The sequence below is a fragment of the Oncorhynchus mykiss genome, chromosome 10 (genome assembly GCF_013265735.2).
Source record: "Oncorhynchus mykiss isolate Arlee chromosome 10, USDA_OmykA_1.1, whole genome shotgun sequence".
Classification (NCBI taxonomy): domain Eukaryota; kingdom Metazoa; phylum Chordata; class Actinopteri; order Salmoniformes; family Salmonidae; genus Oncorhynchus; species Oncorhynchus mykiss.
In genome coordinates, this window is record NC_048574.1 from 86,024,979 (window position 1) to 86,051,184 (window position 26,206).

Below are 26,206 nucleotides of genomic sequence, written 5' to 3' on the forward strand. Positions count from 1 at the left end.
CCTTGTTACATTAACAGCTATTGACAGAATTTAACCCGCAACATATTTGATGTGGAAAAATATCAGAGCCTTCGTGAATGGTGGCCCTCAAGAGCTTTTGATGGTGATTTGATGGTCTCCAGAATGTGAAATGTTGGGAACCACTGAGCTAGTCAGTCACATCTGGGTGGTAACATGATAGGAAGGGTAACCAATGATATACAATTATTTTGCAAACCCAAAACAGACTGATTAGAATGTTTGGTATATGATTTTACATTGAACTCATCACAGTAATCAGAGACCAACTCACACACACAGTATGTACAAAGACACACAAAATGCATTCCTTTTAATTTACATATACTGCATGTATTTGACAGAGATTCTGCACATCAGGAATATGATGCCATTTGTGACATCTTTGGCTGATCAGTAAAGATCGAGGGTCATGCTCAGGGGATTACCATGGAGATAGAGGAATATGTAAAACGGTGACAGGTTAACAGCTCCTTATATGTCCTTCAGACACTCTCAAGTCATTGGTAAAGGAGTGACAGGTTACACAGCTCCTTATATGTCCTTCAGACACTCTCAAGTCATTGGTAAAGGAGTGACAGGTTACACAGCTCCTTATATGTCCTTCAGACACTCTCAAGTCATTGGTAAAGGAGTGACAGGTTAACAGCGGGTCCAGCTAGGTACCTAGTGGAGGACTAACTGACCCTCCTGCTAGATAGGGGTCCAGCTAGGTACCTAGTGGAGGACTAACTGACCCTCCTGCTAGATAGGGGTCCAGCTAGGTACCTAGTGGAGGACTGACTGACCCTCCTGTTAGAAGATCCACACGTCCATGAGGCTGCAGAAGGAGAGAGGCTGTGTGGTTGGACCTAACTGACCCTACTGCTAGAATATCCACACATCCAGGAGGCTGCAGAAGGAGAGAGGCTGTGTGGTTGGACCTAACTGACCCTCCTGCTAGAAGATCCACACGTCCAGGAGGCTGCAGAAGGAGAGAGGCTGTGTGGTTGGACCTAACTGACCCTCCTGCTAGAAGATCCACACGTCCAGGAGGCTGTGTGGTTGGACCTTTCGTACGTGCCTTCTCTGCCCTCTCAGCTATCCCCCTTAGTGAGTCCATTTCCTCATCCCATAAAGAATCTAAGGAAGGTCAAGATGACAACGTGGTGGTGTGTATCTTTGACTAGCCTCACACAGTGACACTCAAAGTCAATCTTAAATGAATCATTATTTATTGTCAGTGAGCTGGAGAGGTTCCAACCAACTCAATGCACCATAGTACACATGTCAATCAGGGGCTATGCCTGGGGCAGCCCCAGCAGTTTTCTTATATATAGCTATACACAGACAAGTTACATTTGCATGATTTAGCATAATTAATGAATCATTACTGTTTGCTTCATTCATGTGACCGACCAATACTGGTTCATAGCATTTGACAGACCAACACCTCACGAGACTTCTTCTCTCTGAGATGAGACCTTGAAACTGAGATATCTCCTTCTCAAACCAACGTCTGGCCTTACTGCCAAATTACAGCGACTGATAGTAAGGATTTGTACAGTCAGCCACTTGCATGAACACAGAAATTAGTTTACAGAACAGCACATGAATAAAACACAGACATTTGTTAAATTAATAGCACAAACAAACATTTCCCTTAAAATCATTTAAGTGTCTTTGTCCACAGACTAGGAGACAGGCCTCAGTATCTTCAGATTAGGTGAAGAAGTGTCTTTGTCCACAGACTAGGAGACAGGCCTCAGTATCTTCAGATTAGGTGAAGAAGTGTCTTTGTCCACAGACTAGGAGACAGGCCTCAGCATCTTCAGATTAGGTGGAGAAGTGTCTTTGTCCACAGACTAGGAGACAGGCCTCAGCATCTTCAGATTAGGTGAAGTGTCTTTGTCCACAGACTAGGAGACAGGCCTCAGCATCTTCAGATTAGGTGCTACAAAACAGAGGATGGAGGAGAAGGGAAGCGAGAGATCAGAAAGTATGGAGAAGAATAGGAGTGAGATACACCTGAGATAATGATGTGATGATGGTCCTATGATACACCTGAGATAATGATGTGATGATGGTCCTATGATACACCTGAGATAATGATGTGATGATGGTCCTATGATACAACTGAGATAATGATGTGATGATGGTCCTATGATACACCTGAGATAATGATGTGATGATGGTCCTATGATACACCTGAGATAATGATGTGATGATGGTCCTATGATACACCTGAGATAATGATGTGATGATGGTCCTATGATACACCTGAGATAATGATGTGATGATGGTCCTATGATACACCTGAGATAATGATGTGATGATGGTCCTATGATACACCTGAGATGATGATTTGACGATGGTCCTATGATAGAACTATAATAAGACACATTTATTACAGGCAGCAACACAAAAACATGGTCCCATTCTGAAAAAGACTCTCTTTGATCTGAGTAGCTATGTTTTTATTTTAACCAATATTTAATCATTCCACATATTCAAGGGAGGGAGAAAAAGAAACCGGTCTTACCTAGATTCACTCAAGTACTTAACAAGATGGTGTTCATGTTCACTGAGAGCTTTGAGACAAGCTCCCATCACTTCTGGTCCTTTAGGGAGAACTGCGTTCAGTAGTTCTCTCATTCGCTCCTGTTCAGTTGTTTCAGCTGTTATTCTGGAGTATTCTTCATCACCAATCATGCTCTTTGACAACAGATCATCTGCTATTGGCATTGTGTTTTTGACTCCCTGAATGAGTTCAGCCCTGTGTTTCTTCAGAAACTCCTCAGCAGGAATCCCAGAGAGTGTTAATGCTGAAGGGGGGGGGGTCAATTAAATTAATATGGTTTTAGGGTGAACAGCAGCTGTTTCTACATCTAACAGTCTCCAGTTATCATTCCTCTGATAGTAATTTCTTGTATAGAGCTGACTCCAGGGTTGTAGGCAATTACAATTGAAGTCAGTCAAAAAATAAGAATGAAATTCCTATTGGGTTTATTGAGAAGTCACTGACAGTAAAAAGTAGATGCCTTTTTCCAGTTATTGAATTGGAATTTCAGTTTACTTCCTGAATGGACTGATTTATTTGGAATTGACGCCTACCCTGGCTGACACGATTGTCTATTCTACATAACATACAGAGCCTTGTAAAAGTGTTCATACCCCTTGGATTTCTCTATTGTGTTAAATAGTGGGATTAAAATTGATTTAATTGTAATGTTAAGTCGACTGAAAATACTCTAATGTCAAATTGGACCTGTCCCCCATACATACAACAGCTGGAAGGTCCCTCAATCAAGTATCGCATTTCAAGCACAGATTCAACTTTCTACAAAGACAAGGCCTCATATACAGTGCCTTTGTAAGTATTTATATCATTACACCTTCATCACCCCACTGAACACGACTCATGAAGACCTTCATCACCCCACTGAACACGACTCATGAGGACCTTCATCACCCCACTGAACACGATTCATGAAGCCCTTCATCACCCCACTGAACACGACTCATGAAGGTCTTCATCACCCCACTGAACATGACTCATGAAGACCTTCATCACCCCACTGAACACGACTCATGAAGACCTTCATCACCCCACTAAACACGACTCATGAAGACCTTCATCACCCCACTGAACACGACTCATGAGGACCTTCATCACCCCACTGAACACGACTCATGAAGATCTTCATCACCCCACTGAACACGACTCATGAGGACCTTCATCACCCCACTGAACACGATTCATGAAGCCCTTCATCACCTCACTGAACACGACTCATGAAGACCTTCATCACCTCACTGAACACGACTCATGAAGACTTTCATCACCCCACTGAACACGACTCATGAAGGTCTTCATCACCTCACTGAACATGACTCATGAAGACCTTCATCACCCCACTGAACACGACTCATGAAGACCTTCATCACCCCACTGAACACGACTCATGAAGACCTTCATCACCCCACTGAACATGACTCATGAAGACCTTCATCACCCCACTGAACACGACTCATGAAGACCTTCATCACCCCACTGAACATGACTCATGAAGACCTTCATCACCCCACTGAACGACTCATGAAGACCTTCATCACCCCACTGAACACGACTCATGAAGACCTTCATCACCCCACTGAACACGACTCATGAGGACCTTCATCACCCCACTGAACACGACTCATGAGGACCTTCATCACCCCACTGAACACGACACATGAAGACCTTCATCACCCCACTGAACACGACTCATGAAGACCTTCATCACCCCACTGAACATGACTCATGACTCATTAAGACCTTCATCACCCCACTGAACATGACTCATGACTCATTAAGACCTTCATCACCCCACTGAACATGACTCATGAAGACCTTCATCACCCCACTGAACATGACTCATGAAGACCTTCATCACCCCACTGAACATGACTCATGAAGACCTTCATCAGTGTCCTTCATCCCAACTTGAAGAGATGTTAGCTCTATAACCCATTTTATAAACCTCGTCCACAAAAACAAACCTACATGGTGGATGAGAGTCGTTGCTGTACACATCTGAAAAACAAACAATAGAAAATATCATAAAACATTTTAATAGCATCTGTTAGAAAAGGACATTGATGATTGACATACTGTTCATCTATAGTATTTCTTACCTTTTGATACCACTGATTTCCATACTGTCCTCTCATCATCCCCGATTAACTCCATCTCAATGTCAACCCCTGTGTTTCCCATTATCATCTGACAACAGCTTGGTGTGGTGTCTGCAGGTAACAGCTGAATCTTCTGTAGGAGGCCATATGGTGCAACGATTGAGACAACAGACAGAGAGAGAAAGAGAGAGTGAAATAGAATGACATTCCAGTTATTCATATACAATATGACAGATTCATGTCCTCAGCCTGATAAAACTACACCTCTGGATTGATGGAAGTGGAGCGGGGATTCTTGAACGCAAACCAACTGTTCAGCTTTAAGGACCCGTTTGGACTTGACAGGACGAATTCTGAAAATCCTTTGGACACCTGATTTTTCTCCCGTTCCTGAACAGCCTACAAAATGAGCAATGTAGTAGTCAGTCAGAACAATGTAGTCTCGTAATTCACACAACATGCAGCTCACTGAGCATTCCATTTTTGTCAACAACAGAAAATGTGTTTGCTTTTGTTTTACTATCCCTATTTTACCAGGATATTATTTTAAAGGTGTACCAGGTACGTTGACTGAGAGGAGATTCTCTTTTACAGCAACGACCTGGAGAAGAGTTACAGGGGAGAGGAGAGGGGGAAAATGAGCCAATTGGAAGCTGGGGATGATTAGGTAGCCATGATGGTACGAGGGCCAGATTGGGAATTTAGTCAGGACACCGGGATTAACATCCTCACTCTTACGATAAGTGCCATTGGATCTTTAGTGACCATTGAGAGTCAGGACACCGGGGTTAACATCCTCACTCTTACGATAAGTGCCATGGGATCTTCAGTGACCATGGAGAGGCCACCCGTTTAACATGCCATCTGAAAGACAGTGCCCTACGCAGGGCAATGTCCCCTTCACTGCCCCGGGCATTGGGTTCTCCTTCGACCAGAGGGAAGAGTGCCGTCTACTGGCTCTTCAAATGAACGAGACAGAAATAGATTTCTCACAGAGCTGCACGTTGTCTTTGTAATCTAGAGATTTTCAACAAACTATCAGCTTTCCTTCAGTAGGTTTCAACATCCTGTTGTCACTTCAGTGATAGTGGCTCACCTCTTTCTGACTGGAGTTTCTGAGGAGCAGGTACAGCCTTGAAATGACTGTTGACTTTTTTACTGCCATATAGAGGACCACGTCACAGTGGACATCTAAGTTCCAAGACAGTAATCTCAGTATCAGAGCGATAGGTGAGAACTTGGGATGGAGAATCTTAACATGGAATCTGGTGACCTCATGCACTTCCTCTAAAGACACTCCATGTTCCTCTACATGAAGAATCTTCATCTCATTCCTCAGGGAAGGGTTGGTCCCTGAACAACACAGTACAAAGGAGACAGAAAGACAAATATTGAATTATTCATTATTCTAAAAAAACACAAAGAATATGCAGTACCAGATCACAGTAAACTCAAACTCCCAGAATAATGAATTCATTATTTCAGGAAGTGAAACTCAGTTACATGGAAATGTCTTTCCTGAATACTATTTCCATATGGTTTTACCTAAACAGACAAAGTGTGGCAGATGAACTTCCTCCAGTTCACCTAACTCCATAGTGATGTCCAGCAATGGACCACCTTGTGTGTACTGCATGTCTTTCAGAAGTTGACTGTAGGGTTCCCAGTTCCTGAAGTGATACTTCAGAATGACATCTCTCTCACACAGCCAGCGGAGCCCAGACACTGTGCACTCATAACTCCCTTTGGGTGTCCTGTGTCTGAGGGCAACAACAAGATATGGTAGAGAGGGTCAATGGTCAAATGGGGAGGTTGGATTAGAAGACTATTCCCATAGGTAATGAGGAAATACACTAGCAAGTGGAATGAAATGTTAAAAGTAGTTATTTTACCTGAACATTGTCACTCCCTGGACAGTGGAAGTCAAGGGTTCAATCTGAAGCCAGTGTGTGGAGTCCTGAACAAGGACAAGCATGTCAGTAATACATATGGGGCCTGTTTCCTGGACACAGATTGAGTCTAGTGCTGGACTAAAAAGCATGCTCAATGGAAGTTTCAGTAGAAAGTTCTTTACGGTCCAGGACTAGACTTAATCTGTGTCTGGGAAACTGGCCCATTACCAAAGTAACTCATCAAATATATTTACTCAATGTTACATGGAATGCTGGTGAATTATCAATTAAACTGTCTAATGATAAAATATGACAACAGCTAAAGTCCTGCATGACTACAAGCAGAACACAGGACTGTCTATATCCAAGTATGAATGGTTGGTCAGTACACACCTGGCTTTGAGACTGTGTTTATATTACTAAAGCAGAACACAGGACTGTCTATATCCCAGTATGAATTGTTGGTCAGTACACACCTGGCTTTGAGACTGTGTTTATATTACTAAAGCAGAACACAGGACTGTCTATATCCCAGTATGAATGGTTGGTCAGTACACACCTGGCTTTGAGACTGTGTTTATATTACTAAAGCAGAACCCAGGACTGTCTATATCCCAGTATGAATGGTTGGTCAGTACACACCTGGCTTTGAGTCTGTGCCTGACTCCTGCAGGTATGTAAAAGTAAGAATTGACATTATTACTTACCTCAACATGGTCACATGTCTTACAGGTCTGAGGAATCCCTGAAGGCAAAAGTAGTTATTTAAAATGGACAATCTCATGTAATAATGAATTAATAATGATTAAATAGACTTGTAATAAAATGAATATAAGTGAGCAACAGTTTCAGAATGTACACTCATTAGCATACCATAATCTGACATTAGTGTTATATTAATTAATGTTTGTAGAAGCAGGAAACAACATCGTTCTGGTCCATGTTTTGTAGATGTTGGGGGCCTGATTTCTGATAGATTCTAGGATGAGAGCTTAAAGGTAGAGTCAGCTAAATGATGATGTACGAGCAGCACCACAGATATTGTGATGAGCAAGATGCTGACCCACTATGCTGTTACCTTTGTGCATCTACGTCATATCGCTGACTCTACCTTTAATTTTGTTTTGACCAAATAGATCATGATTTTGTTAATTGCCTGGGAATCAACTGCAATGAACGCTTTAAAAATATTTTGAGTCATAAACAATTATCAGATAACACTCACATTTCTCAGGTCCAAACTTGTCTCTGGTGTTCTCAGGTCCAGGCTTGGTCCAACACTCTCCACCATGGTCTCTGGTGTCCCCAGGTCCAGACTTGATACAACTCTCTCCACCATGGTCTCTGGTGTCCTCAGGTCCAGACTTGATACAACACTCTCCACCATGGTCTCTGGTGTTCTCAGGTCCAGACTTGATACAACTCTCTAAGCCATGGTCTCTGGTGTCCTCAGGTCCAGGCTTGATCCAACACTCTCCAGCATGGTCTCTGGTGTTCTCAGGTCCAGGCTTGATCCAACTCTCTCCACCATGGTCTCTGGTGTCCTCAGGTCTAGGCTTGATCCAACACTCTCCACCATGGTCTCTGGTGTTCTCAGGTCCAGGCTTGATCCAACTCTCTCCACCATGGTCTCTGGTGTCCTCAGGTCAATGCTTGATACAACACTCTCCACCATGGTCACTGGTGTCCTCAGGTCCAGGCTTGATCCAACTCTCTCCACCATGGTCTCTGGTGTCCTCAGGTCCAGGCTTGATACAACACTCTCCACCATGGTCTCTGGTGTCCTCAGGTCTAGGCTTGATACAACTCTCTCCACCATGGTCTCTGGTGTCCTCAGGTTCAGACTTGATCCAACTCTCTCCACCATGGTCTCTGGTGTCCTCAGGTCCAGACTTGATCCAACTCTCTCCACCATGGTCTCTGGTGTTGGTAAAGCAGAAGGATAGACTGTGATTAAACTAAATACAACTTATAAAGGCTTGATATAGCATACATACAGTCTTCATAAGCAGTACAAAGGGTGTATAAAGGGTGACAGATCAGGTCCCTATGTAGGGTGCATTGCCTAAATGTGACATAACCCACTATGTCACCTTCCATAAAGTCAATACTGATGGTGATATTTAACTAGGCACAGTCTAACTGTCTGTAGGTCCAACAGAACACATTAAAACACACCACTACTACTAAGCTAACTGTCTGTAGGTCCAACAGAACACATTAAAACACACCACTACTACTAATCTAACTGTCTGTAGGTCCAACAGAACACATTAATACACACCACTACTACTAATCTAACTGTCTGTAGGTCCAACAGAACCCAACACACCACTACTACTAATCTAACTGTCTGTAGGTCCAACAGAACACAACACACCACTACTACTAATCTAACTGTCTGTAGGTCCAACAGAACACATTAAAACACACCACTACTACTAATCTACCTGTCTGTAGGTCCAACAGAACACATTAAAACACACCACTACTACTAATCTACCTGTCTGTAGGTCCAACAGAACACATTAAAACACACCACTACTACTAATCTAACTGTCTGTAGGTCCAACAGAACACATTAAAACACACCTCTACTAATCTAACTGTCTGTAGGTCCAACAGAACCCAACACACCACTACTACTAATCTAACTGTCTGTAGGTCCAACAGAACACAACACACCACTACTACTAATCTAACTGTCTGCAGGTCCAACAGAACACATTAAAACACACCACTACTACTAATCTAACTGTCTGTAGGTCCAACAGAACCCATTAAAACACACCACTACTACTAATCTAACTGTCTGTAGGTCCAACAGAACACAACACACCACTACTACTAATCTAACTGTCTGTAGGTCCAACAGAACACATTAATACACACCACTACTACTAATATAATTGTAGAAATGATTCCAGAGGAAACAAATTATAAATCATCGCTATGACTCACCTCTGAATGTGTTGGTCATCTATCGGACACAGGGTCAATGAGGAGGAGTACATTATAAACCCAGGATAGAGGGGTTCAGTGAATGTGGTGTGTTCTGTGTAGAAGTGTGTCAGTGTACCAGAGGAGGACACACTATAGAAGGACAAAGTACCAGCTGGCCAGTCCAGATACACTCCAACTCTCTTAGAAACAGGACAAGTATCTGGTCGACTGTATCTGATGACTCCATTATGGTAAAAGTTATAAGCACTATCATAGCAGACTAAACACCAGGACTCCTTATTGTGTCCAATCCTACGGTCAATCTTCCCTCCCTTCCTCTTCATTCCTTTGTACACCACACCAATGAAAGCCCCGTCACCATCCCTCTCCACCTCCCAGTAATAACGACCTCCAGATAAGCCTTCTCTGCAGAGAACTTGGGGATGAAAGTCAAATCTTTCTGGATGGTCTTCATAATGCTGGTCCTCCACCACCCGTTTCAACTTCCTGTTCCCCTCAGACAGTCTCAGGTTTGGGTGTGCTGTATTTGGGTCCAGGGTGAGATGACAGGCATCTGTAGACAAAAGGAGAGTTTAATCAAACCACATCTTCATATAAAATGTTGTTTTGTAGGTACAGAACAAGTATTGATTGGTTACTATGTTACTATAGTTCTGAGTATTCAGTTAATTAGGATTGAAGAGACTTACATTTCCTCGGCCCTGATTTCAGCCTGCACTCTCCACCATGATCCACACTGTAGGAGAAACAGGTTATTGACTGACAAAGACCTAATAAAGCAGTCAACATTTAAACCATATTGTTGTGTTCTGGTGCGCTATCCCAGTTCATTACTATCCTACCTACTGCATACAGAACGGAGTACAGTTCATTACTAGAGACATACAGGTATTATATCCTACCTACTGCATACAGAACGGAGTACAGTTCATTACTAGAGACATACAGGTATTATATCCTACCTACTGCATACAGAACAGAGTACAATTCATTACTAGAGACATACAGGTATTATATCCTACCTACTGCATACTGAACAGAGTACAATTCATTACTAGAGACATACAGGTATTCTATCCTACCTACTGCATACAGAACGGAGTACAATTCATTACTAGAGACATACAGGTATTCTATCCTACCTACTGCATACAGAACAGAGACATACAGGAATTCTATCCTACCTACTGCATACAGAACAGAGTACAATTCATTACTAGAGACATACAGGTATTCTATCCTACCTACTGCATACAGAACGGAGAACAATTCCAACGGGATATCAGAGATGCAGAAGAAGAGTATTCATGTGGTGATGATGTATGCTGTGTTGGATTGCTCAGCCTGCTGGGTAAACGTCCCCTTAATTCTACCATCATGTCCTCATGTTACTGACCCTACTACACTACATATGACACAACCACTTCTCACACTATTAGGACATCTATTCTGACTTACTTCAGCTTCATCAGTTTATATGTGGGATCCCTCAGAGCAGCTGAAAGCAGTCCCCCTGCAGAGACTCCTGGGTGATTGTAGCTCAGTTCCAGCTCTTTCAGGTGGGAGGGGTTTGACCTCAGAGCTGAAGACAGAGCAACACAGCCCTCCTCTGTGACCAGACAGCCAGACAGCCTACAAAGAGACACACAACAGCTGTCTAGGTTGGTGTACGGGTGTCAATCATCTTGTAGGACACCAATTCATTTGTACACGACACAAATATTGTGATGAAACATCAGATTTTGAGAGTTTTTGTTTTACTCAGCTCAATACCGACCTGAATGTAACAGCTGTACTTACCCAAGTGTGTGTAGTTTACAGTCTGGATCCTCCAGTCCAGCAGACAGCAGTGTAACTCAGCTCAGTACCGACCTGACTGAAACAGCTGTACTTACCCACGTGTGTGTAGTTTACAGTCTGGATCCTCCAGTCCAGCAGAGAGCAGTGTAACTCAGCTCAGTACCGACCTGACTGAAACAGCTGTACTTACCCCAGTGTGTGTAGTTTACAGTCTGGATCCTCCAGTCCAGCAGACAGCAGTGTAACTCAGCTCAGTACCGACCTGACTGAAACAGCTGTACTTACCCAAGTGTGTGTAGTTTACAGTCTGGATCCTCCAGTCCAGCAGACAGCAGTGTAACTCAGCTCAGTACCGACCTGACTGAAACAGCTGTACTTACCCCAGTGTGTGTAGTTTACAGTCTGGATCCTCCAGTCCAGCAGACAGCAGTGTAACTCAGCTCAGTACCGACCTGAATGAAACTGCTATACTTACCCCAATGTGTGTAGTTTACAGTCTGGATCCTCCAGTCCAGCAGAGAGCAGTGTAACTCCTGAGTCCTGCAGGTCATTGTCTCTCAGCTCCAGTTGTTTCAGTTGTGAGTTGGGTGAACTCAGGACTGAGGCCAGATCTGAACAGCAACCCTCTGTCAGACCACACTGACCTAGACTAGAGGGCAGAAGAGCACATGATTAACACATCTTTAAAACATCCACATAATAACATATAATGAAGATATTTAACTCACACTAGTGTCTGTATGTTGCAGAGTGGACTGGTTAGTCCAACACAGAGCAGCTCCACTCCTCTGTCTCCCAGGTCATTGTAGCTGAGGTCCAGTTCTCTCAGGGGGGAGTTTGGTGTCTGCAGAGCTGAGATCAGAGTCTCACAGGATTTATATGTGAGGTAACAGTCAGCCAGTCTGGAGAGAGGAGATATGTTGATTCACTGTTAAATATGCAAAGATTTAACTATAATGAGATGCATTAAGACAATAACAGAAGGACATGATTAGACAATGTTAAAAACATACTTTATTTATTCATATATTTTTAGTATACGTTTTTACACCATGAGTGATGAGAAGAGAATCAACCAGCTCATTGGGTCTCTCTCTACACCCCCTATACGCCATGTCATGAAATATGCAGACAGATGGATTAAAAGTATGTTTACATTGTAATACTTCTGACAGACAACTTCTATCTCCTCCCATAACTTTAGGAATTATAGCATTCCCAGAAAGCATGAATTATTGACTCATTGTTAGATTTACACTTAAGACATGGCTCTGTCGTTGTGCTGTAGAATTTGTTAATTTTGTCTTGTGTAACAAATTCTATACATTACTTTATACTGGATTAACCGCACATTTTTGCTAACTTTAATTTCATTAGTTATGTTCCAACATTCCCTCCATCTTGTGCCAATTTCAGTTATTTTTAAGTCTTGGTTCCAATAGTAAAACATTTTTTTTTCTCTAAAAACAAATACTAACTCACACAAGATATTTAACCTTAGTTTGATATATTTATCACATTCGATTAATGTTTCTGCATATTTACCAAGATGTTCAAATAATGTTAAAAACCTAACACATACTAGCTACATACAAAATATATAAACACTATAGAGACAGTGGATACTGGAGATATTGAACTCACACTAGTGTCTGTATGTTGCAGAGTGGACTGGTTAGTCCAACACAGAGCAGCTCCACTCCTCTGTCTCCCAGGTCATTGTAGCTGAGGTCCAGTTCTCTTACGGGAGAGTTTGGTGTCTGCAGCGCTGAGGCCAGAGTCTCACAGGATTTATATGTGAGTTTACAGCCATCCAGTCTGGAGAGAGGAGATAATCTGTTAGATAAACAAATCCTTCATTATAATGATACTGTATACATCAACTCAATAACAGAACTTACAGTGCTCTCTTGCAGGTTCTCACTACCGGCAGCAACCTCTGATAACCTTTCTCTGATGTGTTGTATGTCTTCAGGTCAAACTCCTCCAGCACCTCCTCTGACATCAGTAACAGGTAGGCCAGGGCTGAACATTGGTCAGGTTTTAGTCTTGTTTCTGAAAGAGTTCCTGAATGCAGGGAGGTCTGCATGTCTTCAACTAGAGAATTGGCACCAAGTTCATTCAGACAGTGGAACAAGTTGATGATCCTTTCTGGTGAGGATTCCTGGTTGATCTTGTCTGAAAGGTACCTGACTGTTCTTTTAACTGTTTCCTCATTGGTCTGTGTTGTACTTCCTGTCTGTGTCAGAAGGCCTCGTAACAGATTCTGATTGGACTCCAGTGAGAGACCCAGAAGGAAGCGGAGGAACAAGTCCAGGTGTCCATTCTCACTCTTCAAGGCCTGGTCCACTGCTCTCCTGTGTAAGTCAGACAACTGGATTGACTCCTCCTCTTCTTCATCATCAGTAGGGACTGCTTTGGGGGAGAAAACATTTTCCTTCTTGTCCAGACATGATTCTAAAGCATGCACTGCTGCTAGAAACTCCTGAATGCTCAGATGCACAAAGCTGTAGACCTTGTCTTGGTACAGCCCAGATTCCTCTTTAAAGATCTCTGCACACAATGCTGAGTACTCTGATGCCTCTGTGACATCAAGGCCACACTCTCTCAGGTCCTCCTCATAGAAGATCAGGTTGCCCTTCAGCAGCTGTTGGAAAGCCAGCTTTGCCAGTTTCAGGATCATCGCTTTGTCTGACTGAGACATTTCCTTTGGGTTCGTCTCTGTGGCTTTGTGGTACTTCTTGTTCTTCGCAATGATTTGGATGAGAATGAAGTGTGAGTACATCTGGGTCAGAGTTTTGGGGACTTCATCCTTCTCTGCCTCTTTCAGCATCATCTCAAGGACAGTGGCTGATATCCAACAGAAGACTGGCATGTGGCACATGATGTGGAGGCTCCTTGATGTCTTCATGTGTTTGATGATTTCATTGGCCAGTTTCTGATCTGTGATTTTCTTCCTGAAGTACTCCTTCTTCTGTGGATCATTGAACCCTCGTACCTCTGTCATCTGGTCAACACACTCAGGAGGGATCTGATTGGCTGCTGCAGGTCGTGAAGTTATCCAGAGTAGAGCAGAGGGAAGCAAATTCCCCTTGATGAGGTTTGTCAGCAGCACGTCCACTGAGGTTGGCTTCGTGACATCACAGCACTTCTCATTGTTTTTGAAGTCTAGAGGAAGTCGACACTCATCCAGACCATCAAAAATGAAAACAGTTTTGGTTTCACCATCTTCAATGCTGTCAATCTCCTTCAGCTCTGAGAAGTAGTGGGAAAGAAGTTGCATCAGACTGTATTGGTCCTTTTTCAGGTTCAGATCACGGAAAGGAAGAGGAAGCATGAAATGAACGTCCTGATTTGCTTTTCCCTCTGCCCAGTCAAGGATGACCTTCTGCACAGAAACTGTTTTTCCAATGCCAGCGATTCCTTTGGTCAGCACAGTTCTGATTGGTTTGTCTTGTCCAGGTAAAGGCTTGAAGATGTCGTTGCATTTGATTGGTGTCTCTTGTGTGTTTTGTTTATTGGATGCCATCTCTATCTGTCTAACCTCATGTTCATTATTGAGCCCTCCACTTCCACCCTCTGTGATGTAGAGGTCTGTGTAGATGTCTTTGAACAAACATTGATTTCCATGGTGTCCAATTCCTTCAGATATGTGTTGATACTTGTGTTTCAGTTTAGCCTTAATGTCATGTTGGACTATCAGCAGAGTTTGACCTGTAGGAAAACAATGAGAGTTGGGACTCATAAGTTTGTGTGTGTGTTTTATAAGGGCCTTTGTACCATTCTTTGTGATATTGTATGAAACACAGTCTTACTTCTTCTGTCCAGAAGGTTGTGTGTGATCTTTAATACATCCTCACTGTCCAAACTCTCCACTTCCTTATTGTCATCTGGTAATGGTTCCTGGCTGAAAGCAGGTGGCTGATCACTCTTCATTGATAGCAGGCTGGTTGTAGGTGACTCTGCTCTGGGCTTCTGGACACTGAACAAAACAGGGAGACAGAACACCTCATCAATATCACATCAAATCCTCATCTACTTCATTTTAACAACTGTATAGTGGAACTTCTAGGCCTGATGTTTCTTATAAAGCTACAGTCTGCAATTGGTAAATCCATTTTTGGCCTTTTAAATGAATGATGTACAGTCATGGCCAAAAGTTTTGAGAATTAATATTAATTTTCACAAAGTCTGCTGCCTCAGTTTGTATGTTGGCAATTTGCATATACTCCAGAATGTTATGAGGAGTGATCAGATGATTTTCAAAGTCCCTCTTTGCCATGCAAATGAACTGAATCCCCCAAAAACATTTCCACTGCATTTCAGCCCTGCCGCAAAAGGACCAGCTGACATCATGTCAGTGATTGTCTTCTTAACACAGGTGCGAGTGTTGATGAGGATAAGGCTGTAGATCACACTGTCATGCTGATTGAGTTTGAATAACAGACTGGAAGCTTCAAAATGAGGGTTGTGCTTGGAATCATTGTTCTTCCTCTGTCAACCATGGTTACCTGCAAGGAAACACGTGCTGTCATCATTGCTTTGCACAAAAAAAGGGATTCACGGGCAAGGATATTGCTGCCAGTAAGATCGCACCTAAATCAACCATTTATCGGATAATCAAGAGCTTCAAGGAGAGCGGTTCAATTGTTGTGAAGAAGGCTTCAGGGCTCCCAAAGTCCAGCAAGCGCCAGGACCGTCTCCTAAAGTTGATTCAGCTGTAGAATCGGGGCACCACCAGTACAAAGTTTGCTCAGGAATGGCAGCAGGCAGGTGTGAGTGCATCTGCACGCACAGTGAGGTGAAGACTTTTGGAGGATGGCCTGGTGTCAAGAAGGGCAGCAAAGAAGCCACTTCTCTCCAGGAAAAAAGTCAGGGACAGACTGATATTCTGCAACAGGTACAGGGATTGGACTGCTGAGGGCTGGGGTAAAGTCATTTTCTCTGATGAATCCCCTTTCCGATTGTTTGGGGCATCCAGAAAAAAGCTTGTCCGGAGAAGACAAGGTGAGCGCTACCATCAGTTCTGTGTCATGCCAACAGTAAAGCATCCTGAGACCATTCATGTGTGGGGTTGCTTCTCAGCCAAGGGAATGGGCTCATTCACAATTTTGCCTAAGAACACAGCCATGAATAAAGAATGGTACCAACACATTCTCTGAGAGCAACTTCTCCCAACCATCCAGAAACAGTTTGGTGACGAACCATGCCTTTTCCAGCATGATGGAGCACCTTACCATAAGGCAAAAGTGATAACTAAGTGGCTCGGGGAAGAAAAAACAGATCAATATTTTGGGTCCATGGCCAGGAAACTCCCCAGACCTTAATCCCATTGAGAACTTCTGGTCAATCCTCAACAGGTGGGTGGACAAACAAAACCCCACAAATTCTGACAAACTCCAAGCATTGATTATGCAAGAATGGGCTGCCATCAGTCAGGATGTGGCCCAGAAGTTAATTGACAGCATGCCAGGGTGGAATGCAGAGGTCTTGAAAAAGAAGGGTCAACACTGCACATATTGACTCTTTGCATCAACTTCATGTAATTGTCAATAAAAGCCTTGGACACTTATGAAATGCTTGTAATTATACTTCAGTATTCCATAGTAACATCTGACAAAAAATATCTAAAGACACTGAGGCAGCAGACTTTGTGAAAACTAATATTTGTGTCATTCTCAAAACTTTTGGCCACGACTGTAGACCTACATTTGATATAATTTGGGAATACTTTTCCCTTTAGTTTTATATCTTTAAGAGAAATGTATATTTTACATTTAATCTCTTACCACTTAGAACTGGTCTCTTGAGTCATTTTAGAGTCAGTGGTCCCCTCCTCTCTCTCCCCAGAGAGACTCATTTTAGAGGCTGTGGTCTCCTCCTCTCTCTCCCCAGAGAGACTCATATTAGATGTAAGTCAAAACTCACTCAGCTACAATAAGAAATAACAGAACAGTCAATATTTCTGAACCTTGTTGAAGAACCATAAACAATGACAACACATTTACTATCTGTGGTCAAAGAGTTCAATCAGCGACTTCATATTGTATCCAACATACACAGTCCACTATGTTATTAAAGATACACAGTCCACTATGTTATTAAAGATACACAGTCCACTATGTTATTAAAGATACACAGTCCACTATGTTATTAAAGATACACAGTCCACTATGTTATTAAAGATACACAGTCCAATATGTTACATACACAGTCCACTATGTTATTAAACATACACAGTCCACTATGTTATTAAAGATACACAGTCCACTATGTTATTAAAGATACACAGTCCACTATGTTATTAAAGATACACAGTCCACTATGTTATTAAACATACACAGTCCACTATGTTATTAAACATACACAGTCCACTATGTTATTAAAGATACACAGTCCACTATGTTATTAAAGATACACAGTCCACTATGTTATTAAAGATACACAGTCCAAAATGTTATTAAAGATACACAGTCCAATATGTTATTAAAGATACACAGTCCACTATGTTATTAAAGATACACAGTCCACTATGTTATTAAACATACACAGTCCACTATGTTATTAAAGATACACAGTCCACTATGTTATTAAACATACACAGTCCACTATGTTATTAAAGATACACAGTCCACTATGTTATTAAACATACACAGTCCAATATGTTATTAAACATACACAGTCCAATATGTTATTAAAGATACACAGTCCACTATGTTATTAAAGATACACAGTCCACTATGTTATTAAAGATACACAGTCCACTATGTTATTAAAGATACACAGTCCACTATGTTATTAAAGATACACAGTCCACTATGTTATTAAAGATACACAGTCCACTATGTTATTAAAGATACACAGTCCACTATGTTATTAAACATACACAGTCCACTATGTTATTAAAGATACACAGTCCACTATGTTATTAAACATACACAGTCCACTATGTTATTAAAGATACACAGTCCACTATGTTATTAAACATACACAGTCCACTATGTTATTAAAGATACACAGTCCAATATGTTATTAAAGATACACAGTCCACTATGTTATTAAAGATACACAGTCCAATATGTTATTAAAGATACACAGTCCACTATGTTATTAAACATACACAGTCCACTATGTTATTAAAGATACACAGTCCAATATGTTATTAAAGATACACAGTCCACTATGTTATTAAAGATACACAGTCCACTATGTTATTAAAGATACACAGTCCACTATGTTATTAAAGATACACAGTCCACTATGTTATTAAAGATACACAGTCCACTATGTTATTAAAGATACACAGTCCACTATGTTATTAAACATACACAGTCCACTATGTTATTAAAGATACACAGTCCACTATGTTATTAAACATACACAGTCCAATATGTTATTAAACATACACAGTCCAATATGTTATTAAAGATACACAGTCCACTATGTTATTAAAGATACACAGTCCACTATGTTATTAAAGATACACAGTCCACTATGTTATTAAAGATACACAGTCCACTATGTTATTAAAGATACACAGTCCACTATGTTATTAAAGATACACAGTCCACTATGTTATTAAAGATACACAGTCCACTATGTTATTAAACATACACAGTCCACTATGTTATTAAAGATACACAGTCCACTATGTTATTAAACATACACAGTCCACTATGTTATTAAAGATACACAGTCCACTATGTTATTAAACATACACAGTCCACTATGTTATTAAAGATACACAGTCCAATATGTTATTAAAGATACACAGTCCACTATGTTATTAAAGATACACAGTCCAATATGTTATTAAAGATACACAGTCCACTATGTTATTAAACATACACAGTCCACTATGTTATTAAAGATACACAGTCCAATATGTTATTAAAGATACACAGTCCACTATGTTATTAAAGATACACAGTCCACTATGTTATTAAAGATACACAGTCCACTATGTTATTAAAGATACACAGTCCACTATGTTATTAAAGATACACAGTCCACTATGTTATTAAAGATACACAGTCCACTATGTTATTAAAGATACACAGTCCGCTATGTTATTAAAGATACACAGTCCAATATGTTACATACACAGTCCACTATGTTATTAAAGATACACAGTCCACTATGTTATTAAACATACACAGTCCACTATGTTATTAAAGATACACAGTCCACTATGTTATTAAACATACACAGTCCACTATGTTATTAAACATACACAGTCCACTATGTTATTAAACATACACAGTCCACTATGTTATTAAAGATACACAGTCCACTATGTTATTAAAGATACACAGTCCACTATGTTATTAAAGATACACAGTCCAATATGTTATTAAACATACACAGTCCAATATGTTATTAAAGATACACAGTCCACTATGTTATTAAAGATACACAGTCCAAAATGTTATTAAAGATACACAGTCCACTATGTTATTAAAGATACACAGTCCACTATGTTATTAAAGATACACAGTCCACTATGTTATTAAACATACACAGTCCACTATGTTATTAAAGATACACAGTCCACTATGTTATTAAAGATACACAGTCCAATATGTTATTAAACATACACAGTCCAATATGTTATTAAAGATACACAGTCCACTATGTTATTAAAGATACACAGTCCACTATGTTATTAAAGATACACAGTCCACTATGTTATTAAAGATACACAGTCCACTATGTTATTAAAGATACACAGTCCACTATGTTATTAAAGATACACAGTCCACTATGTTATTAAAGATACACAGTCCACTATGTTATTAAACATACACAGTCCACTATGTTATTAAAGATACACAGTCCACTATGTTATTAAACATACACAGTCCACTATGTTATTAAAGATACACAGTCCACTATGTTATTAAACATACACAGTCCACTATGTTATTAAAGATACACAGTCCAATATGTTATTAAAGATACACAGTCCACTATGTTATTAAACATACACAGTCCACTATGTTATTAAAGATACACAGTCCAATATGTTATTAAAGATACACAGTCCACTATGTTATTAAAGATACACAGTCCACTATGTTATTAAAGATACACAGTCCACTATGTTATTAAAGATACACAGTCCACTATGTTATTAAAGATACACAGTCCAATATGTTACAGACACAGTCCACTATGTTATTAAAGATACACAGTCCACTATGTTATTAAACATACACAGTCCACTATGTTATTAAAGATACACAGTCCACTATGTTATTAAACATACACAGTCCACTATGTTATTAAACATACACAGTCCACTATGTTATTAAAGATACACAGTCCACTATGTTATTAAAGATACACAGTCCACTATGTTATTAAAGATACACAGTCCACTATGTTATTAAACATACACAGTCCACTATGTTATTAAACATACACAGTCCACTATGTTATTAAAGATACACAGTCCAATATGTTATTAAACATACACAGTCCAATATGTTATTAAAGATACACAGTCCACTATGTTATTAAAGATACACAGTCCAAAATGTTATTAAAGATACACAGTCCACTATGTTATTAAAGATACACAGTCCACTATGTTATTAAAGATACACAGTCCACTATGTTATTAAACATACACAGTCCACTATGTTATTAAAGATACACAGTCCACTATGTTATTAAAGATACACAGTCCAATATGTTATTAAACATACACAGTCCAATATGTTATTAAAGATACACAGTCCACTATGTTATTAAAGATACACAGTCCACTATGTTATTAAAGATACACAGTCCACTATGTTATTAAAGATACACAGTCCACTATGTTATTAAAGATACACAGTCCACTATGTTATTAAAGATACACAGTCCACAATGTTATTAAAGATACACAGTCCACTATGTTATTAAACATACACAGTCCACTATGTTATTAAAGATACACAGTCCACTATGTTATTAAACATACACAGTCCACTATGTTATTAAAGATACACAGTCCACTATGTTATTAAACATACACAGTCCACTATGTTATTAAAGATACACAGTCCAATATGTTATTAAAGATACACAGTCCACTATGTTATTAAACATACACAGTCCACTATGTTATTAAAGATACACAGTCCAATATGTTATTAAAGATACACAGTCCACTATGTTATTAAAGATACACAGTCCACTATGTTATTAAAGATACACAGTCCACTATGTTATTAAAGATACACAGTCCACTATGTTATTAAAGATACACAGTCCACTATGTTATTAAAGATACACAGTCCACTATGTTATTAAAGATACACAGTCCGCTATGTTATTAAAGATACACAGTCCAATATGTTACATACACAGTCCACTATGTTATTAAAGATACACAGCCCACTATGTTATTAAAGATACACAGTCCACTATGTTATTAAAGATACACAGTCCAATATGTTATTAAACATACACAGTCCACTATGTTATTAAAGATACACAGTCCACTATGTTATTAAACATACACAGTCCAATATGTTATTAAAGATACACAGTCCAATATGTTACATACACAGTCCACTATGTTATTAAAGATACACAGTCCACTATGTTATTAAAGATACACAGTCCAATATGTTTTTAAACATACACAGTCCACTATGTTATTAAACATACACAGTCCACTATGTTATTAAAGATACACAGTCCAATATGTTACATACACAGTCCACTATGTTATTAAACATACACAGTCCAATATGTTACATACACAGTCCACTATGTTATTAAAGATACACAGTCCACTATGTTATTAAAGATACACAGTCCACTATGTTATTAAACATACACAGTCCACTATGTTATTAAAGATACACAGTCCACTATGTTATTAAAGATACACAGTCCACTATGTTATTAAACATACACAGTCCAATATGTTATTAAACATACACAGCCCAATATGTTATTAAAGATACACAGTCCACTATGTTATTAAAGATACACAGTCCACTATGTTATTAAACATACACAGTCCAATATGTTATTAAAGATACACAGTCCAATATGTTATTAAACATACACAGTCCAATATGTTATTAAAGATACACAGCCCAATATGTTATTCATTTGATTTGACTTGGATCCTTATTAGCTGACATTTGTCAACAAAAAATGGAATTACTAAATTGCTACGTTATTTGATCTAATAGAAGTTTCGTAATGGTTAGGTTGTTACGAGGGGAAAAAACAACTTTATATTGGAGTTGTGCCTGTTGCCCTGGAGATGGAGGACTCATCATGGATATAATCTGTTTTAGAACGGAATGTGGTTGAGGCCTACAACCATTTTAAAGTAGTCAACTGGGTGGGGATTCCTATGGGTTGAGTTTCCTATGAGTTTTACCAGTTTTTATAGAAGGAAACAAAATAAACTGAACATTAATTATGATGGTTTTATTTTATTTTTGTTTTGGAATCAATGATTATAGTTGTAGTTTTTCAAATGGAGGAAAATTGACCAGTTTTTAATATGATAACTGTCACACCCTGACCATAGTTTGCTTTGTATGTTCTATGTTTTGTTTGGTCAGGGTGTGATCTGAGTGGGAATTCTATGTTGGATGTCTAGTTTGTCTGTTTCTGTGTTTGGGCCTGATATGGTTCTCAGAGGCAGGTGTTAGTCATTGTCTCTGATTGGGAGCCATATTTAGGTAGCCTGTTTTGTGTTGGGTTTTGTGGGTGATTGTTCCTGTCTTTGTTACACCAGATAGGGCTGTTTTTGGTTTTTCCGCATTTCTTGTTTTTTATATTGTTCATTTATCATATTCATTAAAGATGTATCACAATAACCACGCTGCGTTTTGGTCCGCCTCTCCTTCAACAGAAGAAAGCCGTGACAATAACTGATGAACAATGGGACCCACCCCGGTTGGTAATTCAACCATGTTTATTGCAAGTTTTATTAACATGGGCTAATAGACTGACTGCTGATGCTCAACCACATTTACAAACTGCACCGTGTGTTTTCTCAACAGGAAGTTGAGATCCAGACTGAGTTCCAAAACAATGTTTTTTATTCTTGGTTGCGGGCCACCAGTTGCCCATCCCTGGTTTAGTGAATAGACCCATGCACTGATTGAGTTCATTTGAGTTGCGATCCGTTTATCTCGCCCGGCGCACCGGGGTTTTCATTCTGAGAAAAGGCGTGCTGATGATTCAACCCGGGGTTCACAACGCGCATAGATGAGCGGGTGGCGTTATATCGAGCGCATCTGCAGTTGGTCAAACAGACCACCGCCTTCCTGATCTGTCGTCAGAAAGCTTTAAACTTAATATTTGATTTAGCCCTACATTTAAATAGTTTATATGCACATTGTTGAACGTCACATTTACTTGACGAGACAGACTATTTGATTTAATGACAGCTTTACATAATTCCGATGCACGTCTTCTTTCAGGAAGTGAAAGTGAGCCAGTTTCCTCAGATAATAATCACCTTAATGTGCTGTCAATCACCGATAACAATAATACCATACCTCATAGCCCTGTAGCCTTTCTCACATCACATTGTATCTTATTGATTAGGCTAATCACTATGAATCAATACCAACGTAAATAAGCCTAAAATAATCATTCTTGAACGTTTAAATCAATATTGTATTAACTTGGCGGATGTCTTAAACCCTAAATCATCTCTCTCTTTATGATGAACTAACTTCTCAAAAATACTTTTCTACATTACATTGTAAAAGAAAGCTACAAACCTCTCAAACATTTTTCTTCGACGATAACGTCCGTTACTTCCTCTACTTCCTTATACAAATATTTCCCGTTTCAACTAGTGATGGGTCGTTCGATAACGACAGGTTGTTTTTGAACGGATCTTTTTGGTGAACGTCGGTAACCGAATTGCATCGGTGAAAGAGCCGTTCATTTCGCTCCCTGGTTTACATACAGCTACGAGGTGCTTTTTGAGCTCAAAACAGCGATTAACTGCAGATAAGTTACACAATAATTCTCTGAAGAGGGTGAATCCTTACTGCAGAAACAATAAATAGTGGGCCGAGCGCGTCATTCTTGTCAAGGCTTTGTAGTGCGTAAAAAACAAACAGTTGATCTAATCATTTAAATACTAGTTATTGAAAAAAAGAAACACGCCCACTTAATTCTTTGGCCAAAACTTTTGTATTTTTCTGATGTATGAATTTTAGTGACGTTGCCAGTTCTTGTTCCTGAATGTGTTTCGTTATTTGGTCCTCAAAACTTGAACTCGAGATTTGCCCATTTGGAGATTGCAGCGTTTCCCGGAACCATATGATTGGTCGGGTAAGCTAATGCGTGATCACCCTCCCTCATATGATTGGTCGGGTAGGCGGACCTTCTTACTTTGTGGATGTGGTAACTAGTGAGCAAAGCAGATCACCACCTTTCTGAGTTTATCAACTTAATGTCGCATTCAAAACCACAGGGATCTCGGTAAAAAAAATAAATCTGACTGGGAAAAATCGATTTGAACAGTCCTCTTTCCCGAGCGCTGACATCGTATTTTTCAGAGCTCCCAGTTGTTGTGATGGCGGCAAAAACTTTTCACATGAGCCCTTCATTCAGTTTCAATACCCATTGCCGCACGTCACTTTTACTTGCCCGAATTGACGAGAATTACTTTTATTTTTCAAAGAAACTAGTTTACGTGACGGGTCTTCCTCCGGGAAGTGAAAGAGCGCAAAGACAATAATCACGGTCATGTGCAGTCAATCACCCATACCCTACCTACCTCATAGCCCTGTAGACTATAATATAACATTGATTCATATTGACTAGGCTGATCAATATGAATCAGCATCAATGTAAGGAAGCCTAAAATAATTATTATTGAAAGTTGAAATCAGTATTGTAATAATTTAACAATTTTGTGGATGTCTTACCTGTGCGATGGCCTCACTCCTCCGAACCACTTTTCTCCGTAAAATTGTAAAAGAACGGTACAGTACAAACCTTAGAAAAAAATTTATTCTACCGATATTGTCCATTTCTTCCTTCACTTCCTTATAAATGTACTTCCTATTTCAACACAGTGGGCTGGTTCAACATGTATACGATTATATTATATATTCACATTTATGTCATGTAACGTTTTCATACACTTAATGCCAGAATTCAGCCCATAAATTCATATTCTATCTGGTAGACGTGCATTTTGTATTATTTTATATTAGGATTTGTTTGAGTGATGTTTTACAGTACTACCAGCAGAGGGCAGTGTGACAACAACCAGGTTCGGCAGAGGGACGCAAGACGTTCATATCTGTGTTTTTATGGTAACAATGATAGACAATGACAATGATTCTGTAAACCCCCCAAAATATTGATTATAATGTATAGCATATGAAGTTAAAAATAGACTATTTATAATGTGAAGTTACATTGAACTAATCACACTAATCAAAGACACAGAGACCAACACACATTCAGAGATAGACATGCGCAGACAAATACATTCCATTCCTTTTCCTGTCATTTATTGAAAATGTATTTGACAGAGATACTTCACATCAATCATAATTTCTGTAAATGTGACAGATTTAGCCAGCTAGCTAATTTAACTGTAGTTTCTGGGCAGGTAGATCAACGTAGGTCGAACAGCTCCTTATATGTCCTTCAGACACTCTCAAGTCATTGATAAAGGAGTGACAGGTCACACAGCTCCTTATATGTCCTTCAGACACTCTCAAGTCATTGGTAAAGGAGTGACAGGTTACACAGCTCCTTATGTCTGTCAATGGTCAATGTGTTCCAGACGTGAGGCTCTCACTGACAAAACTACTGATATACTGAGGTGGTGGTGTTGATAATCAGTCTCTCTCATGAACCTCTAACAGGCCAACACT

At 39.8% G+C, this 26,206-nt stretch overlaps 2 protein-coding genes across 3 annotated transcripts; both read right to left on the reverse strand.

Moving 5' to 3' along the window:
* Positions 1-1,891: 1,891 nt before the first annotated feature.
* Positions 1,892-6,873, reverse strand: LOC118936856 (NACHT, LRR and PYD domains-containing protein 1 homolog). Of its 2 annotated transcripts, none has more exons than XM_036934350.1 (8): positions 6,567-6,873; positions 6,220-6,434; positions 5,771-6,027; positions 4,939-5,073; positions 4,675-4,804; positions 4,544-4,573; positions 2,540-2,822; positions 1,892-1,951 (listed from the first exon to the last, which is right to left on the reverse strand). In XM_036934350.1, exons 1-8 carry the CDS (start codon positions 6,713-6,715, stop codon positions 1,945-1,947), a joined length of 1,206 nt encoding a protein of 401 aa, XP_036790245.1. In that variant the 5' UTR covers positions 6,716-6,873; the 3' UTR covers positions 1,892-1,944. The 2 variants fall into 2 exon arrangements, with proteins under 2 accessions (XP_036790245.1, XP_036790244.1); XM_036934349.1 differs by having other exon boundaries at positions 4,675-4,807; positions 6,567-6,863.
* Positions 6,566-24,528, reverse strand: LOC110528610 (NACHT, LRR and PYD domains-containing protein 3). Its single transcript, XM_036934357.1, has 13 exons — positions 24,083-24,528; positions 17,120-17,262; positions 15,146-15,312; positions 13,232-15,044; positions 12,975-13,148; positions 12,059-12,232; positions 11,806-11,979; positions 10,989-11,162; positions 10,220-10,266; positions 9,528-10,083; positions 7,792-8,390; positions 7,274-7,311; positions 6,566-6,631 (listed from the first exon to the last, which is right to left on the reverse strand). Exons 2-11 carry the CDS (start codon positions 17,233-17,235, stop codon positions 8,213-8,215), a joined length of 3,573 nt encoding a protein of 1,190 aa, XP_036790252.1. The 5' UTR covers positions 17,236-17,262; positions 24,083-24,528; the 3' UTR covers positions 6,566-6,631; positions 7,274-7,311; positions 7,792-8,212.
* Between the last annotated feature and the right edge of the window lie 1,678 nt (positions 24,529-26,206).